The sequence below is a fragment of the Physeter macrocephalus genome, chromosome 11, assembly GCF_002837175.3.
Source record: "Physeter macrocephalus isolate SW-GA chromosome 11, ASM283717v5, whole genome shotgun sequence".
Classification (NCBI taxonomy): domain Eukaryota; kingdom Metazoa; phylum Chordata; class Mammalia; order Artiodactyla; family Physeteridae; genus Physeter; species Physeter macrocephalus.
The window spans coordinates 167,853,993-167,872,440 of record NC_041224.1 but is presented as its reverse complement, the minus strand read 5'-3'; the positions used below and the strand labels follow the sequence as shown (position 1 = coordinate 167,872,440).

General features: G+C 35.2%; 1 protein-coding gene across 5 annotated transcripts in view; it reads left to right on the top strand.

The window, feature by feature from the left end:
• The window catches only part of EML5 (EMAP like 5), a 178,514-nt gene that overhangs the window by 113,396 nt on the left and 46,670 nt on the right, over positions 1–18,448 (top strand). For 2 of the 5 annotated variants that reach the window (XM_055088669.1, XM_024130934.3), the window contains exons 22-29: positions 5,455–5,607; positions 6,329–6,460; positions 8,071–8,159; positions 8,952–9,128; positions 11,249–11,450; positions 12,161–12,287; positions 15,065–15,079; positions 16,805–16,813. In XM_055088669.1, coding sequence (XP_054944644.1) covers positions 5,455–5,607; positions 6,329–6,460; positions 8,071–8,159; positions 8,952–9,128; positions 11,249–11,450; positions 12,161–12,287; positions 15,065–15,079; positions 16,805–16,813 — 904 coding nt within the window. The remainder of the gene's footprint in view (positions 1–5,454; positions 5,608–6,328; positions 6,461–8,070; positions 8,160–8,951; positions 9,129–11,248; positions 11,451–12,160; positions 12,288–15,064; positions 15,080–16,804; positions 16,814–18,448) is intronic. The other 3 variants (XM_024130935.3, XM_028496289.2, XM_055088668.1) reach the window with 2 other exon arrangements.

Here is an 18,448-nt window from a genome sequence, read left to right as displayed (position 1 = left end):
ATCAGCCTCTGTAAAGAGAAGTCCATGTTTTTTTAACCCAAGCATAGACTCTGTCCTTGCCACCTTTGGCTCACTAAGCAAGTGCTAGCTGGCTAGGAAAAGAAGCTGTCTGATGTCCATAGAGCATACTATTTTGTCCATCGGATTACTGAGAGCCTCCTCTGCAGTGGATGCCCTTATTGGGCTTTCCCTAGGCCACAAAAATCTTCACAGCCTATGCCCTTTCTGAGAGTTTTATGCACAAATCTATTTTCTAGATTTCCTTGTCTCTGATCTTCCAATCCTGTTTCTTCCATCCCTAACTGTTCATTCAAATAGTTAACAGTGGCTAATGAATCAGTGTAAATCTGTCTATCTGGTTGTCTCTCACTACAAAAGTGGTAAACCAGATGTACTGCTTGAAGGGCTGCCCACTGGGAAGTTTTACTTTTACTGCTGTCCTTCAGGGTCACCCCTGAGTGGGGCTATGATGCTTTCAGGCAGGTACCAACATATTGTGTAGGAACATCTGTAAGTCTGGCTCAAATTTTTTCTTCCTCAGTCAGCTGATCATAATGAACACCTATGAGGCCATAGGTGTAGATTGAGAGAGAGAAGAGGCCTTGCACTATAGGATTTATTGCTGAAGGATTCTGAGCCACCTGTTGTTCATATAAATTACTTGTAACTTCCAGGTCTCTCTAAGCCTGGTCTTTTCTATTCTGTGTCCAGGTGATGATAGATTGCTGTTGTGTACACCCAGTCAGTGGCTAGGTTGTAACTCTCAGTTCATGAAAGGAACCTCAGGACATACAGTCACCTGATATCCCATAGTTAGGCATTTACTTACTGTCTAATAAGACCTAGTAGCAATCCAGAAACTACTTCTCAAAAGGAAAATAGTTATCTGTAAAGGAGGGCATGGAATTTCTCCCAGTCCGAAGTATGCTCCTTTGGTAGCTTTCCAGAGGCTCCATACAGCATCCCTATTTACCATAGACACTTGGAGTATCATTGAATCTGCTTGATCATAAGACCAACGTGGAAGATCAGCTTGTCTTCTCTTGTTCTGGTCCCCACTGGAAGCTTATAAGTGGCTTGATAGATGGAGAGAGCAGCTCACTCAAATGTGGTATGTGTTGCTTCCCAAAAGGCCTACCAAGAATTCTGCTTCTTTTGTTCGTGGTAGGTGATGAGAGGTGTAGCAACTTGTCTTTCAGTTGGAGGGAATGTCTTGACATATTCCAGATCATTGGATCCCTAGAAACTTCACTGAGGTGGCAGGGTTCCTGAATTTTTGTGGGAATTATCTGCCACTCTCTTGATTCACTTCTGTCTTACTAAGGCATCTAAAGTATTATGCTTGTTGCTTCCTGCTCCCCAGATCCATTCAGCTTAATGTCATCAAAGTAGTGGACCACTGAGATGTTTTATGGAATGTCAAGATGATCAGGATCTCTGTGGACTGTATTATGGCAAAGAACAGGAGAGTTGAAATAGCCCTGAGGCAAGGATTTGAAGGTGTCCACAGATACAAGCCAGGTAAAAGCAAACTGCTTCTGGTGGTCTTTACAAATTGGTATGGAGATAAAAGCATTAACCAGGGCAATAGCTGCAGCGAAATGCTAGGGACTGTGTTAATTTGTTCTAGTAAAGATCTGGAAGAGTAGCTTCAATTGGAATCATAACCTGATTACATTTATTATCCAGAGTTATTAGCTAAAATCCATCTTATTTCAGCACAGACCAAACAAGCAAAGATGATGTGATAGGTATTCTTACCCCTGCATATTTCACGTCCTTGGTAATGTCACTGATTTTTGCAATTCTCAGGCTTATGGTTTTGTTTCTGGTTGTCTTAGTAGAGGGAGGAATTTCCAGGGCTTTTTACTTAGTTCTTCCTGTTGTAATGACCCTTACCCCATGGATCACAGAGCCAGCCGTAGAGCATTCTACAAGTTGCCAAGTATATCTATTCAAATTCAGGAATTGGGTGGGGTCCACAGACCACCTGAGTCCACTATGATTCAAAATTGGACTTAGATTCCATCTATCACATGATCACCATAAAGCCCCACTTTTACTGCTTGTACAACAGCAGCTTTTAGTGTTCTTAAGAACTAGTGTCAGTTCAGAGCCCATGTCTAGTAATTCCTGAAAGTTTGGATCTTTCCCTTTCTTCAGTTCACAGTCATTCTACTAAGCGGCCACAGATCCTTGGAGAAAGATTTATGTTATACACTACAGGGTTCTTCCTCATTGGAACTTGGCCTTCCTTCAATCAGGGGGCTCTGAGTATATGAATTGGCTTAGGTCTGAAAACTGGTCGAGTAACTCTGACTCTCCATTGTGGTGATTTAAGTCAGGTGTTTTAGCCACCAGGTCTGGAGTTTTTCCTACTTATAGATCAAACACTAATCTAGTAAGTTACTTATTTCGTTCCTGGAGACACCATGATTAATTAGCCACCAACAGAAATCTCCACAGGCCAACATATTCTCTGCTGCCCTTTTTGATAAAAGAATCTACCTTGTTTTTGTTGGTTAAGTGCTGCTGCTTGACCTCTGCTTCTCCAGGATTATCTTTTGAATCAGGGAGCCCATATTAATTGTGACATTTCCCATTCCTGACCTTTATGGGAGGACAGTCACAGAACTTTTCAGTGATGTAGGTGCTGCCCTTAATTAATGTATTTCTCAATGCTTTCATGAAGGGACTATTTTCTAGACTTTTTCAAGGGATGTATTTGATGGGAGTGTATGCAGTTTGCATGTGAAAAATCTACTCCAACATTCTTACCTCCCTAGGGTTTTGGATTTCTTCCTGTATATCAGAGGTCAGCCCATACATCAACTCCAGCCCACCTCCTGATTTTATAAATCAGGTTTTATCAGAACACAGCCATGCTCATTCTTTCATGTGTTGTCTAGGTCTGCGGTTGCACTACAGTAGCAGAGTTGAGTAGTCTGCAAAGCTGAAAATATTTACTCTCTGGTCCTTTAAGAAGTTTGCCAACCTCTGCCTTAGGGCATGTTGAGATTTGGTCCGAGTTAGGGGTCTAGTGACAGCAAAGGAATGATTGTGATGGTTCTTCAGAAGGTTAAGCATCCTCTGCAAGGCAACTGTTTCAGGTGAGTCTTCTCAGACACTGGAGAGGAAGCTATTTGCATTGGCCAGTGAAACTCCAAATAACTCGGAAGTTCAAGATTCTCAGTTTTGTCTGAGTCCAGCCAGATGCTCCCACTCCATGGTTAAGGGTTCTCTTCCCAATCAGCGGCCTAACTTTCACACAAGAAAACTTGGTGAGTGTGTGAATTCAATTGACATTGTAAATTTTCAGCAGTATCAGCCCTGTCAGAAATTCTTTTAGGTTTGTCATGGAAGTTCTCTACTCAGACCATGACTCGTGCTGAGAGTTTAAAGAACCTGCGCTTGTTACTTCTTTCTGTAAATGCTCTGTGTTTTCAGTGTAATCTTTTGTACAAACACAGAACTTGTGGTCACCATTATTGTTGTAATGGTCAAGGGCAGCAGCCTCTTGGACTCCCAGGGCACTCAACTTCAGTGGCTACTTCACAGTCAACCACAGGAGATCGCTTAGTTAATTGTTACGCCAGTGCATACCTTGGATTGCTAGCCTCCCTTTTCCCACCGGCACGGGCTCAGCACTATGCTCAGGCCCAAAGAAAGGCATGACTAAACCAGTTCTGCAAATTTCATCTTTAATGGTCTGTCTCCTGTGACCACTTCAGTACCAGTTCTGTATCAATCAGAGACAGAAACCACCCCAGTAATTTGAACAGGGAAAATTTAATATGGAGTGTTAGCTAATGAAAGGTGATTTAACTACAAAAAGGTGTGAAAGAGGATTCTAAGGGGTATAGAAGTAGCAGATGCAGAAAGCAGCTACCAACCATAGGGCTAGTGGACAGTGATCAAGGAATGAACTTACAGGGTGGACCCTCCCCTCTTTCCCCAGGCTGAGATTCAGATCTCTATGGAGAGGGCGTAGGTGCCTCAGGAACATACAACCTGCCAGTGGAAAAGAAACTTGCCGGAGGGCTGACCTAGGAGATCTGCTATGATGGCAGAGGAACCCCCCTATTCCCCCAGTTCCTGTTCCCTAATTGATCCACTGGTTACAGCACAACAGAAAGAAGAAAAGTCCCTTCCTTCTTCTTTGGCCTTGCGGGAACCCTCCAGCACCCTCTACTGGCCAAAACCAAGTCAACTGACAATGGAAAAATGTCTATAGGGTCCCGCTCCAGTACTCATATAGCAGGAAAAAGGAGGGTGGATTTGGAGCTGAGAGGCAATAAATTAATATCAGGCCTTCTCCAGTTTCATGGCTATAACTGCTATCTGTGTGCTACTACCTCCCTTATGTATATCTCTAGCCTGTATATATCTTTTCCCTTGAACTCCAGAGAAGTATTAATGTATCAAACTGGCTCCTTGATGTCTGCATTTGAATTTCTCACAGGCATTCATAACAGGTGCAAAACCAAACTCTTGTACCTCCCCTGGTTTTTCCCATCTCAGCAAATGACATCATCAATCAAACGAAAAATTAGCCTCTACTTTTCTCTTTTTCCTACTTTACTCCCAGTTGGTCAAGGTCCTGCTGTCTCTTTCTTCAAAATATATACAAATCCTACCATTTCTCACTACCTCCACTGCTGCTACCCTGCTTCAGGTCACCATCATCTCTTGACTCTTAAATATCAGAAATCACATTCTAGATTTCTAATGTATGCTTGATAATTACATGACGGCTTATTCTCAATTCATTCTATAACTTTTCATTCTATAACAGGTGTACCCTATCCCTCCCACTCCAAACTTTATGCAAGACTCCAAAAGCCTTAGAGCTTTGAATTTGCCTGCTACATCCCTTGCCATCAAGTTAAGCCCATTTTTTGTGTTTGCCAATACAGCATTCACCCTTATTTTTTTTAAATTAATAATATTAACATCACTATTTCTTTATGTATAGTTTTGAAACATGTATAGATCTTCTGAGCTTAAACTGATAATTGCCTATTGTCAGATTTTTTTTTAATTTGAAAGCATTTTTATAAAGATGACCTTATTTCTTAAATTTCTGTTTTGTTGGATAGAAACTACTAAGGTAGCAAACTCCCCGAACAACAACATTTCCACATATATCATTGACTTTTTATGTTAGTCAAAATCTCTCATTCTTTTCATCAGCTTAATTCATTTTAAGGTAAATATCAATACTCACTTTTGTTATATTCAGAAAAGGAAATGGTTTGTATTAACTAATGCTTGGAATGCCATACCATTGATCTCAATAGAAAACTTTATTATCTGCATCTTTATTTCTTTCTAATATTGATTAGAAGCCATAATAAATATAGGACTCCTCTTTGAAATTAAAGTTTCCTTAAGCATATACTTTTTTTTTTAATAAAAGAAAATTACCTGATACATGCTCTCTTTCTCTTTTAGGTGGGAGATGTTGCTGTTTTTCTCCTGATGGTAAAGCTTTAGCTGTAGGTCTCAATGATGGAAGTTTCTTAATGGCAAATGCAGATACTCTGGAGGATCTTGTATCTTTTCACCACAGAAAAGACATTATTTCAGATATTCGATTTTCACCAGGTAAGATTTCATTGAAATCATATTTGATTATTAACTTGAGTATGGCAATGAATGTATCAATGTGTGACTTTTATTAACTGTTATCTTATCTCAGAATTTTAGTTTTTTACTAGAAGAGGCAGTATAGTGAGAGGTAAAAGCCCTATATTAGATCAGTGGCAAAATATCTGGCCTAGTGCCAATTCTGTCCCTAAATTTTCTGTGTGACTTGGGCCAAGGCATTTCTTTGAGCTTCATTTTCCTCATTTATAATATAAGATGGATTGGATAACTGTTTTCATTATATTCTTAATGCTTTTGAAATAACATTAATTTTGCTTCTTCAATTTCCATATATTCATTACCAATGACAAAACCTACTATAATACAGGATTACTAGTGTTAAGGCAAAATTTACTTATGTTTGCTTACTTATATTTTTTCTAAATTTAGAGATTTTTTTCCAGTTATATGCAAAGAATATGAAAATTACTTTGTATATAATTTTTGATATTTTCTTTCCACTGAACTACCTCACTACATTAAAATTTTATTTCATTGTGTTAATTATAATATACATGAAAATGTTACCATTTGTCATTTGACTCATATGTCTTGTTATAACTTAGGAAACACCTAAGAGTTCCTCCAAAAAAAAAATTAAGAAAATTGACTCTAATTGTAGAGTGTAAAAAATATTTCTAAGGGTAGAAAATTTCAAGCAAATATGTTTCTATTACAGGTTCTGGGAAATATCTTGCTGTAGCATCACATGATAGCTTTATAGATATATACAACGTAATGAGTAGTAAACGAGTAGGAACATGCAAAGGCGCTACCAGTTACATAACCCATATTGATTGGGATGTTAGAGGTAAGACTCTAAATAACTTACTATTTGATAAAAGTTTCATTTGACTTAGTATAGCTATTTTAGAGAAACAAGTAATTCAACAGATGAGTTCAAAAGCCTTGTGAAAAACAAACGTTATTCTCAAAATGATTTCCACTACTTTATTTCACACCTAAAGATGAATGCTGTGAGTTTAGACTTTTCAATGCTTCTTCTAATGTGTAATTCAGATGCTAGTACAGTAAGTGATAAATTCTTTAATTTGTAAAGTAATTATTATACAAATTTTTTTAGTCATTTGTCCTGGTTTTGTCAGATAAGCTTGATATAAATAGTAACTGAAATTTTGGAAAATAGTTATGTTAATGAGGATTTTTTTTTTTTTTTAAAGAAGATGTTGGGGGTAGGAGTTTATTAATTAATTAATTATTTCTGTGTTGGGTCTTAATTTCTGTGTGAGGGCTTTCTCTAGTTGTGGCAAGCGGGGGCCATTCTTCATCGCGGTGCGCGGGCCTCTCACTGTCGCGGCCTCTCTGTTGCGGAGCACAGGCTCCAGACGCGCAGGCTCAGTAGTTGTGGCTCACGGTCCTAGTTGCTCCGCGGCATGTGGGATCCTCCCAGACTAGGCAGGGCTCGAACCTGTGTGCCCTGCATTAGCAGGCAGATTCTCAACCACTGCGTCACCAGGGAAGCCCCAAGCATTTTTTTTTTAATAACAGTAGTTGCCCCCGCTTTTTTTTTGGCCTTGCCCCACGGCTTGCGGGATCTCAATTCCCCAACCAGGGATTGAACCCAGGCCACAGCAATGAAAGCCTGGAATCCTAACCACTAGGTCACCAGGGAACTCCCAGTTTTAATGTAATTTCCCCAGCATTCAATAAAATACATTCCCTAAAATTGTCGTAGTTGTATAACATACAGAATTTAATATCTGTTTTTTAGCAGAATGCGTGGCATATGGCAGGGTTTAATAATTTAGATAAATGCTAAATATTTTAAATGCTCCATTTTAGGAATTTTTGTTTCAGATAGTCACCTATATAAATCTAGTGTTGTAAATTAAAGTTTTTCCAAATGTAGTTTAACAAAATACTCTTTAAAAAAAAAGGTTTCAGGGCTTCCCTGGTGGCGCAGTGGTTGAGAGTCCGCCTGCCGATGCAGGGGACGCGGGTTCGTGCCCCGGTCTGGGAGGATCCCACATGCCGCGGAGCGGCTGGGCCCGTGAGCCATGGCCGCTGAGCCTGCGCGTCCGGAGCCTGTGCTCCGCAACGGGAGAGGCCACAGCAGTGAGAGGCCCGCATACCGCAAAAAAAAAAAAAAAAAGTTTTCAAATTTTATTTCTAGGATTTTTACGAGTAGGAATATGCAAAGGCACTACCAGTTACATAACCCATATTGATTGGGATGTATAACAACAGAAATAGTTCACATACACACACACACACACACACACACACACACACAAATTAAGCCATCTGTGAATTTAATTATGTTATTGTATATATGGTTGACTGCAGAGGAAAATGGTTTTTATGTTTAAGCTTAATTTTTCCCATAAAAGTGAAACATCATACTAACTGTATATGTTTTTATATTTTATATATGTGTATATTTTTAAATTTTTTTTTAAGGAAAGCTTTTACAGGTCAACACTGGTGCTAAAGAACAGTTATTCTTTGAAGCTCCCAGAGGGAAAAAACAAACCATCCCCAGTGGAGAGGTAGGAAGATAGTAGTGCTTGTAATGTTGATATGACTAAAAGTGGTTAGAAAGCTGATGCCTATCTGGGTAAAGGAAGAGATTCTACATTAAGAAAAGGAATAAATTGCTTGCTTGTATGTCTAGCTCTTCTCTAATTACTTTCCTCAAAGGATGAGAAGCATGCAATAGCATGTAAAAGACATGCCATCTAAGATTGGAGTACTGCATGTCTGTCAAATCTTTTGGAACCCGTGTGCCTAAAATGCTTCTTGGCAAATTCCTGTTTAAGGGGAAAAAAAAAGAAAAACATGTGTTTGGTTTTGTGGCTGACAATATTAGCAAAATTTTTTGACATGGCCAAGGAAGAGAAGCTAAACAAATATAACATGAAAGTAGCTTAATAAGGAGAGGGACTGTAAGTAAAATTCTTAATTTCCAGTTGATTAATTGGAAAATATGCTTATAAACTATTAGTAGAAGTTTAGACATGAAGTGTAAGAATAAATTTCTTGATTATTCTAAAAGCAGAAAAAGTCTTATATATTATCACTGTACGTTCTGCATCTGGAACACACAGTGGATATATAATAAATACATCTTGAATAATGTTATGTTAAAATTTTTCTGTAGGAACTAGTGGACTTGGGAAGCTACACAACCAAGACAGCTAATAATTTGTTTAACTGTTTTTATTAAAATTTTAATTTTACTTGTGACATATATAATTACAAAGAAAAATACTCAGATTTTTTGTTGTTAATTTTTTAGGGTTAGATGTTATAACCTTAGAGCATTTTTTTTTCTTTTTTAGGTAGAAAAAATTGGTTGGGCATCATGGACAAGTGTGCTTGGTTTATGTTGTGAGGGAATTTGGCCAGTAATTGGAGAAGTCACAGATGTAACTGCCTCTTGCCTCACCAGTGACAAAACAGTCCTAGCTACTGGGGATGATTTGGGATTTGTGAAGTTATTTAGATATCCTGCTAAAGTATGTGTTTTTCTTTAATTCTCCTAATGATCATAATTATAAAAATGGTTAAGGTAATGACCTTTCTTTTTGTAATATGAACATTACACACGGAATATGTAATGTTGTAATGTGAAAGGTTCAGAATTACGTTTCCTAGTCTGGACATCATATTTATAGCTTTTATCTAGAAGTAGTATTATAATTTATGATCCTATGCCTTAAGTTATATATTATATTGTACAGTTTCTCAGTATTGAGTAGTATCCATAGCCCTTTTAGAAGAAACATTCTTTTAGCCCTAATATTAAATAATTTTAGTATTCTTTTGATTAAATATATACCATTAACAGTAAATATGAACTTTTGATATTTACAACTTTAACATTTAAAATGTTCTAACAAATTAAATACAAAATACTATAAATTACACTACCTATAAAGTCAAAATAACTTTGGTTTAATGTGATGAGTGATGTTATTTTCCTAAAACCAAACTGTAGAGATTCTTTGGAATGTGCATGCCCATGCTACTGTGTGATGACTAAATTCTTTTATTGCTTTCCTTTATTCAAACCACTGGGAAACATTAGGCTTTCACTTAGCACAAAAATAAAATTCATATATCAAGTATAGATGCATTTATTTCTTAATTGTCACAAATTCAGATATATGTTGTAATCTAGCACCAACATGAACATAAATTTGAAATATGGCACTGAAATCATGATATTCAGTGCATGGTGGTCTTAATTAACTGCTCATATGAATATTTTTAGATCAGCATCGAAATGAAAACACAAGTTTAAAAATTCCCGTAGAGAACTCAGGCACCCAAGAAAATATTTCACAAATCCTTGTTTTAGATACACTTAAGTAGTAGCACCTTCTGTATAAGAATGTGTTCCAATAAAACATTTATTAGTCAAAAACTTCATTCTCAATATTCTAGATGGTATAGGAACCTTAAAAATATGTTCTAGGATATTTGTCTGCAGATTCCTTCTTCACCTTACTGTAGCAAGAACCACAAAATCTTAGGGAAGCTACCTTCTTATAGTGTTTTGATGACAGATTCCCCTTCTATTTCAGCTAATTTTTATTAAGAGTCTTCATTTACAAAGAATTCACTGATTTAGCTATTACTGTGTTTTGTATATTTAAGACATTTCTTATTTTAACACCCTTGAAAAGATGTCCATCTAAAACCTGCTTATGATATGTTGATCTGAAATGTACTTATGAAATTTGGTAATGCTAGTGTTTAGATTTAAAAGTTGCCAGTATCTATAACTTGGATTTTTCTTTATATTTACAAGAAAAATACATTCCTATGTGTAACATCTGCTTATAAACAAAAACACTAATGAACTACAATGAAAGATATTTACATGGGTATATACCGAAATGTTTGCTAATTACTTTTTGTTAATATGGCCGTGCTGTATGTACATAGGCATTTATATACTGATTTTCCCAGTTATTATGTCTGTTTCCAACAGTATGTCTGCATAGCCATTGTTTTAACAGATATGTACTATTCCAAAGATATCCACCGTAATTAACTATTGCTCTATTGAATATTTAAGGTATTTAAAATGTTTCACTGCTATAAGTAAATACTGTGGCAACTATTTTTTGCACAGAAAATGTCTTAGCATAGATCTCTTAAAGAGGGATTGGTGAGACAAAGGTCAGCATTTTCATGCTTTCAATGTAGAATGCCAAGTTGATTTCCAAAAAAGTTATGCCCATAGTACTAGCAATGTGCAAAACTACTAGTTTTATCCTGTCCTCGTCTGGTTTGGGAATTGTTATTTTTTCTTTTAGTGAGTTTCAGTATTTTCTCTCTCTTTTTTTTTTTAACAAGGTACCTTTGTAATGATTAATTTCCAATCACAGATTAAGAAATTCAAAATTATAACAATGTTTTCAAGTAATAAAATTTCTCAGAAAAATTTTTTGAATTTTTTTTTTATTAGTGAGTTTCAGTATTTTCTCTCTCTTTTTTTTTTTAACAAGGTACCTTTGTAATGATTAATTTCCAATCACAGATTAAGAAAGAAATTCAAAATTATAACAATGTTTTCAAGTAATAAAATTTCTCAGAAAAATTTTTTGAATTTTTTTTTTACCTTCAGGGAAAATTTGGAAAGTTTAAGAGGTATGTGGCCCATAGTACACATGTCACAAATGTGCGCTGGACTTTTGATGACAGCATGTTGATTACCTTAGGAGGTACAGATATGTCTTTAATGGTTTGGACAAATGAAATGGAGGGATATCGAGAAAAAAGGCCTTGTGATAGTGAAGAATCTGATATAGATTCTGAAGAAGATGGGGGTATGTTGTTTTAAAATATTTTAGTTTAACAAAAACATAGAAAAAATTTAGCACAACTGATTTAAACTGTAGAAGTTAAATAAGTAATAATAATGCTTGAATAATTGTGGTTTTAGTCCTTTCGGTCTATTTAACAACAGAATTGGTTTTGTGAATCAAAAACAACAGGCTGTCATATACTAATAACTTAGATATTCTTCATTTACCAATGAATGATAATCATACTTTAAATTAGTACTGTTAAAATAAATTTATAGCATTGAGCCTCATACTTTAAAATAATTTTGTTTTTTTCCTAATATACCAGTAATACCAGCTCATTACAGAAAAATTAGAAAGTATGTTTTGCAATAAAAAATAAACACAGCATCCATAATTTGACCACTTGGAGGTAACCTCTGTTTAACATTTGGGGTATACCCATAGGGGTATGTGTATTTATATACATTATATTTTTTTTAACAAAAATGACCTCATATTGAGTTTATTTTTTGTAGCTTGCTATTATCACTTAGCAATACTTTGAGAACTTTAGCATTAAATATTCTTCTACATCATTTTTACTGGCTGTATGTTATTGCATAATTTGATTATAACACAGTGTATTAAACTTATTTCATATTGTTGAACATCCTTATTTCCAATTTTTAAGATCATAAGTGAGCTCCTCAGTTATAATATAGAGAATAATTCTTATATTTTGATGTTAGGCTATGACAGTGATGTCACAAGGGAGAATGAAATCAGTTATACCATCAGAGCCTTATCAACAAATATTCGCCCAGTGTTTGGAATCAAGCCTCATTTGCAACAAAAAGAACCCTCAGTTGATGAGAGGTAACAATCAAGTTTAAAACTAGATGAAGAAAAAGATATTGGTATTGAAACTTGAATTGATTGTTTAACTGAATGAATTTTTGCAAAAACTCAGTAACAGTGGTACTCTTGCATTTTACAGTTCCCAGCACCTCTTAGAAAGCGTGTTTGTCCTTAAATACTTTGTGGTAATGACACTGTCTTTTGCAAGTAGCTTAGGGAATGATGCTACATATAAAGTCTATATGATTAAAGGAATCTTATTTGCTAACTTTTATAAATATATGTGATAGGGTTTCAAGAAGTAATACAAATTGAATCCAATACCTATTATGTTTGAGGAAGCACATGAGCAGAGAGATGATTAAATTTTTAAAAGGCCTTTTTGTCCATGTGCCTTTGATCAAGGATAGAAAGTCATTATTTTAAAATTTTTCCAAAAAGGCAAGTTGAAGTATAGCTTGTCTCTAATGGGAATTACTGGTCTTTGTCTAGAATCAGCAAATCAAAAATAAGGCTATGTGCACTGCAGTTTTATGAGGAAAGAGAGAAACTGTGAGCCTGATGCTTTTAAAATCATTAGAGAAGATAGAAAGCAGTAAAGAGGCATATGGATCAGTGAATGGCATGGATTTGAGAAATGAAGAGGTTTTAAGAAATGATAAAGGAAAAATTATTCAGAAACTACATTGAAGAACAAAGAAGCAGTGGGAGGTGGGAACAGCAGTGACCTCTTCTGTAGAAAGCTGTGATGAGGAAAACGTTATTATAAAAAGTTAGTATTTGAGGGAAAAGCTAAATATGAAAGGGAATTCGTTCACAGTGAACAGAATTTGTGGAAAATTAAGTGAATGTATAGTTAGTGAGGATAGTGCTAAAGACCATTGGAGCTCAGCCAGATAGAAATGATATTAGAAGAAAGCATTGGCAGAGGAATTTGAGTTTGCACCTATGGATTTAATATCCAGGGAAAAGAATGAAGTTGGAAGGGTGAGATACATGTTATTGATGGAGAAGGGGAGAGCTAGAGATGCTGTTGAACTGAAATTCTAGGTAGAATGTTGAGGTCATGACGCCTCCACAGCTCCTCTTCCAGGTACCCCATTTGCTGATGGTGGTATATCTCAGATAGTAGCAATGGGGGGACACCTTAGAGAAAGAGGGTAGACAGTGATTATCCGTTTAGTCATCACTTATAAAGAGGCAAGTTATTAAACTAGAGGTATGTTTTTTAAAAGCTGAGCAAGGTTGAAATGACTTGGTAGAAGGCTACGTCATATAGTGCAAATGACATGGTTTTTGGAATCAGATAAATGGGTTAAAATATTCATTTTTATCATTTGCCATTTGTGTGACCTTGAGAAACCATTCTCTCTGAGCCTCAGTTTCCACAAAGGTAAAATAATATATAATCCCCAATTTATGGAGTATTTCATGAAATAAAATAATGTATATAAGAATTTAAGTAGTAAGTCTTCACCCGCCCCTTCCTTGGAGTAAAATACAAGGTAACCTAAGGAGATACCTGGTTAATACTGACACACTTCCTTTTTTTTGAATTTCATTTCATTTCAGGCCGCGCCGCACGGCTTGGGATTGAACCCAGGGCCACGGCAGTGAAAGCGGCAAGTCCTAAACACTGGACCACCAGGGAACTCTCTAACAATTTTTCTTTTTGGTACTGAAATTAAATATCCACAAAGTAATGAACACTACCTATTTATTTATTAATCAGAAGAGTACATATCAGTATGCAAATATAGATGTTCATAATTAGAATATTTGCAGCATAGTACTTAATATTACCTAAAAGAAATTATAACCTCACAGGTAATGAAAAATGTAATATAGGGAAGAAGGAACTCTAGACATTCCCATTAATCTTTTTCATTTATTATATTGATTTTTTGAAGAAAATATTACCACTTATCAGATAAATTTGGTATGTCAGAAAATGTGACCTAATTTTAATCTGTAGGCCATCTCTCATGGTAAAACACTTAAATTTCCTCCTTCATTGATGAAGAGACCCGAGTTCTGAAAGATGGAAACATTTTACTGCTCACAATGAATGGTTGACACTGTCATAATTGTAATCTTTGCTGTTAGCTTGTATTTTTTATAGCTAACTTTCTCAAAATTATTTTTTATTTATTTTGCATTTTGTCCTCAAATTATTTTACAATTCACCTCTACTAAATTCTTCTGAAAATGCCAACGCAGAAAAAGTCATTACTGTGATTCATAGTTAGGAGCCTTCATTTTCATAAAATGCAGGAATCAAAGGAGATAAAAATGAAGAGATGTTTCTTTTCATCAGCTTTGAATTTTTGTGAGGAGATAAAATGGTCTGTATACATAATTGTTTTCATGTTTTAAATAAAGTATATTGTCATATACAAAACAAAGCACTTTTTAAACACTTAAAACAAATGCTTGTTAAATATCTTATCCACTTAAAAGGAAAATATTTCTGATGACAACTTGACAACTTTATTCAGTTGACACTTTCATGGAGTCTTTTTCCTAAATGACATTAATAATTTTATGTTTTTCTTTTTCTATAAATATTTTAATAGCTAATCTTATGGATTTTAAGTAGTTACTTGTCAATCAAATTTCCAGTATTTTTGAATAAAAATACTCAAAACAATGTGACATAAAATTTAGGCCTTTTTGTATTTCATTAGAATTCTGTGGACATATTATCTTTATTCTATTTAGTAAACTGCTACATTTTATTCATCATCAGTTTTCATGTATATCTCCTTACTTTTTTCCTCTTGCTCCTTTTGAAGGCAGGGAGTAGTAAGGTAAGTATTTTATTAAAGAAAATACTTCACTCAAAAATTTATTCTTCTATTTTGGTCTTTGTGGTATTTTAAGGTTTGTTGTGTTTTTTTTTTTTTCCCTATAAAACATTGAACTACATTTGTTGAGAAAGAACCAGAAAGTGAAATAGGACAAATCCTACAGAAGAGTTGCATTTATAGATACAATATGTGGGTGGTGTTATGAGGGTCTTCATTATAATCAGTGTTTTTACAAAATGACTGTTCACAAACTCCTATACTCTAATAGTTTTAGTTTTTCCTTAAATTTCAAAGACTCATAAAAACAGTCACATATTTATCAGTGAAAACTTTTCCAGTTGATAACAAACCTGTTAGCTTCATTTAATGCTTGTTTAATGTATTCATTAATTTCAAAACATTCACATAGGGGTAGTAATGATTTTGTATGTTTAATAAAATGATATGTGCAAGAAGGGACTCTTTAGGGTGCTTTTGTAGCTACCTTTAGTGAGATAAAAATGTCTTCAGACAGTTTCTGAAACAGGACAGTATGGAAAAGCCTAGTCTGTTTTAGAAGTAAAAAAGGTACCAGTAGGAAGATGCTGGCAGATAGGATGAAAAAGTAGATTTGAGATCAGATTGTACAGAACATCAAATATTAGGCACTCCTTAATTAATTTGGCAGATAGCAGGAATTCATTATCTGTTTTAAGCAGGAGGTGATGTGTGCAAAGATATGAGTCCAGACTGTGATGTGACTTCTAAAAAAGCCCTCATAATCTTATACTATTTTGAAAGAAATAAAACATTCAGACCTAACATCAGATCTGGAGTAGCTTATTCAGGACTGATCTCTGCATTTTAAAGGGACATTGGCAGTTTACAGTGATCTAGAAGGAAACAGAGGGTAAAGGAATGTTGGGAGGCCACTTTACACAAAGAATGATTCATCGCTTTGGGAATCACTAGTTTCAAAAAAAAGAAAACAAAGTGGAGATATAATTGCTGTCTTAGGTATGAATGACTTTTCTTTAGGAGTGACCTCCTTGTGACGAGCAGTGTTCATGCAGAGTTTAGTAAATGAACACTTGCCATCAGTGCTATGAAGGGATGTTCTAGACATGTAAAGATGATTCCTGGTTTCACTGGGAGGATGGCTAAGATTAACTTCTGTGATCCCTTCCAGTTCTGTTCAGTCATTATGTTGTTAAGGGGAATTTTTTTTCTTTTAAGTTACTTCCTTTGCTAGAAAAGTCCCAAATCTAGCATGGTCCTGAGACTCACTCTGCCTGCTTGGTTAGACTGGCTGACTGCGAATCCCTCTTGGGTCAGAGGAAGGGGAGCTTAGTTAGGTTCCTTAGGCAGTCCTTAATAGCAGGGCCAGTGCTACCAGCCGTTTAAGTTAATAACCATTAAGTAAGCTTAAATATTTTGTTTGAAATTCAGATTGCACTGTGGAAAAATAAGAATGGCAAGCTTTAATGTTTACATCATAGAACATGTTGAATTCTTTTCTTTTCCATCTTCTTTCTTCTGATTTCCCTGCCATGAATGGAGTAGCCCTAAGCCTAAGCCTTTTCTTATATATAGCAATAAATAAAAACAATAGCCCTTTACTATATACAATATAGTTTATCTGCATTAAACTTGTAAACATATTTTAATACAGGAAATATTGTACTACTATTTTAAATGCAAATCTGTGTTGTAATCTTTTCCCTTTTTTTATCTGCTGCTGGAAAGAGGTTCCAGGTAATCCTCTCTCTTTGCTATGCTCTATGCGACCCAATTTTGTATCTTTGTTATCTTTCATATTTACCATTAATAAGCTATGTTACTTGGTGTTCTTTACCTCTATTCACAGTTTTCCATGTTTTTCTCCTTTGAAATCAGTATCCCTGAAATGACTACATCTTAATTATTGGATTCATACTATATAAGTAACTGCTTTACTAAAACTTTATTCATTCAACTTGTATAATTTTCCAAGTTGTAGAATTTCAAGCAATAATATATCTTATATAAATTATCTTTACAAAAATTAAAATATGCTTAAATGTTATACAGGATTTATAGATAAAAATTATACATTTATTAAAGCTGTCAGACAATAACGTTGAATAAAGTTCAACAGAATTGACTTGGGGGCTTCCCTGGTGGTGCAGTGGTTAAGAGTCCGCCTGCCAAGGCAGGGGACACGGGTTCATGCCCCGGTCCGGGAGGATCCCGCATGCCGCGGAGCAGCTAGGCCTGTGAGCCATGGCCGCTGAGCCTGCGCGTCCGGAGCCTGTGCTCCGCAACGGGAGGAACCGCAGCAGGGAGAGGCCCGAGTACCACAAAAAAAAAAAAAAAAAAAAAAAATAGACTTGGAAGAAAAGCCAAAGCTGCTGTCATTCTTTAAAATGATTTTAGCAGAAATATTTTTAAATGTTAAATATTATAAAGTCAGTTATATTTATTACTTACAGATATTCAAAAAAGTATATGAAAAAGGTTTGAAACCAAAAAATTTTGTGATAATTTGAAAAGTTCTTTATAGAGTGTTGCAAGTGCATTTAACTTTTATGTCACCAGTCATGCTTCTATACTTCTACATACTGCTTCACATTATATATGAAAATACACATTTCTCTTACATTACATGTTCAAGATATAACACTTCATTTACTTTTTATAGATGTATAACTTGAAAATCATTTTGAAAATGCAAATATATTGTTATGCCTTTAATTTTATGGATTTATTCAGAAATGTTGGAATTTTTTCCACTGGAAAGTTAATTTACATCATTTTCTGATTTAGTTGTTACAAAATTAATATTAAAATTTGAAAGAGGGAGTTGATATGTGATTGATTTAGATTCAGTATTTAGGTTACTAAACATTTGAATAACGGCTCTCTGAGTTAAAACTAAACTAAATGATGTGTGGATTTTTAAAAAATTAAACAAAGGGGTTTTTTTTAGGGAAGAGTCTCCACGTTTAAATAATAGAAAATGGGAACTCTATACACCTAATGACACATTCATTATAAATAGATCCTGAACTAGTGATGGAAACAGAGAAGGAGAGGGATAGATTTGAGAGCTACTGTGTAGGTAAAGTTGAAAAAATATGTAGTTGATAGTGAGAATAAGGGAAGCGAAGGAGTTGGAGACAATAGTAATAACCTTTTACAGAGTGTTGTATGGTTTACAGTGCTTTGTAACTGTAAAATGTCTTGCTTGACTAACTGAAGGTGATGCCATAACCATACTAGGGACTTTAGAAGAAGAGAAGATAAAGGTCACAGAGGAGCAGGTAAAGAGTATAGATTTGAACTCACACATGACTTATGTTGCCAACAGTATGGAAAGTTTATAGAAATATTTTCAAAATTCAAGAAGAA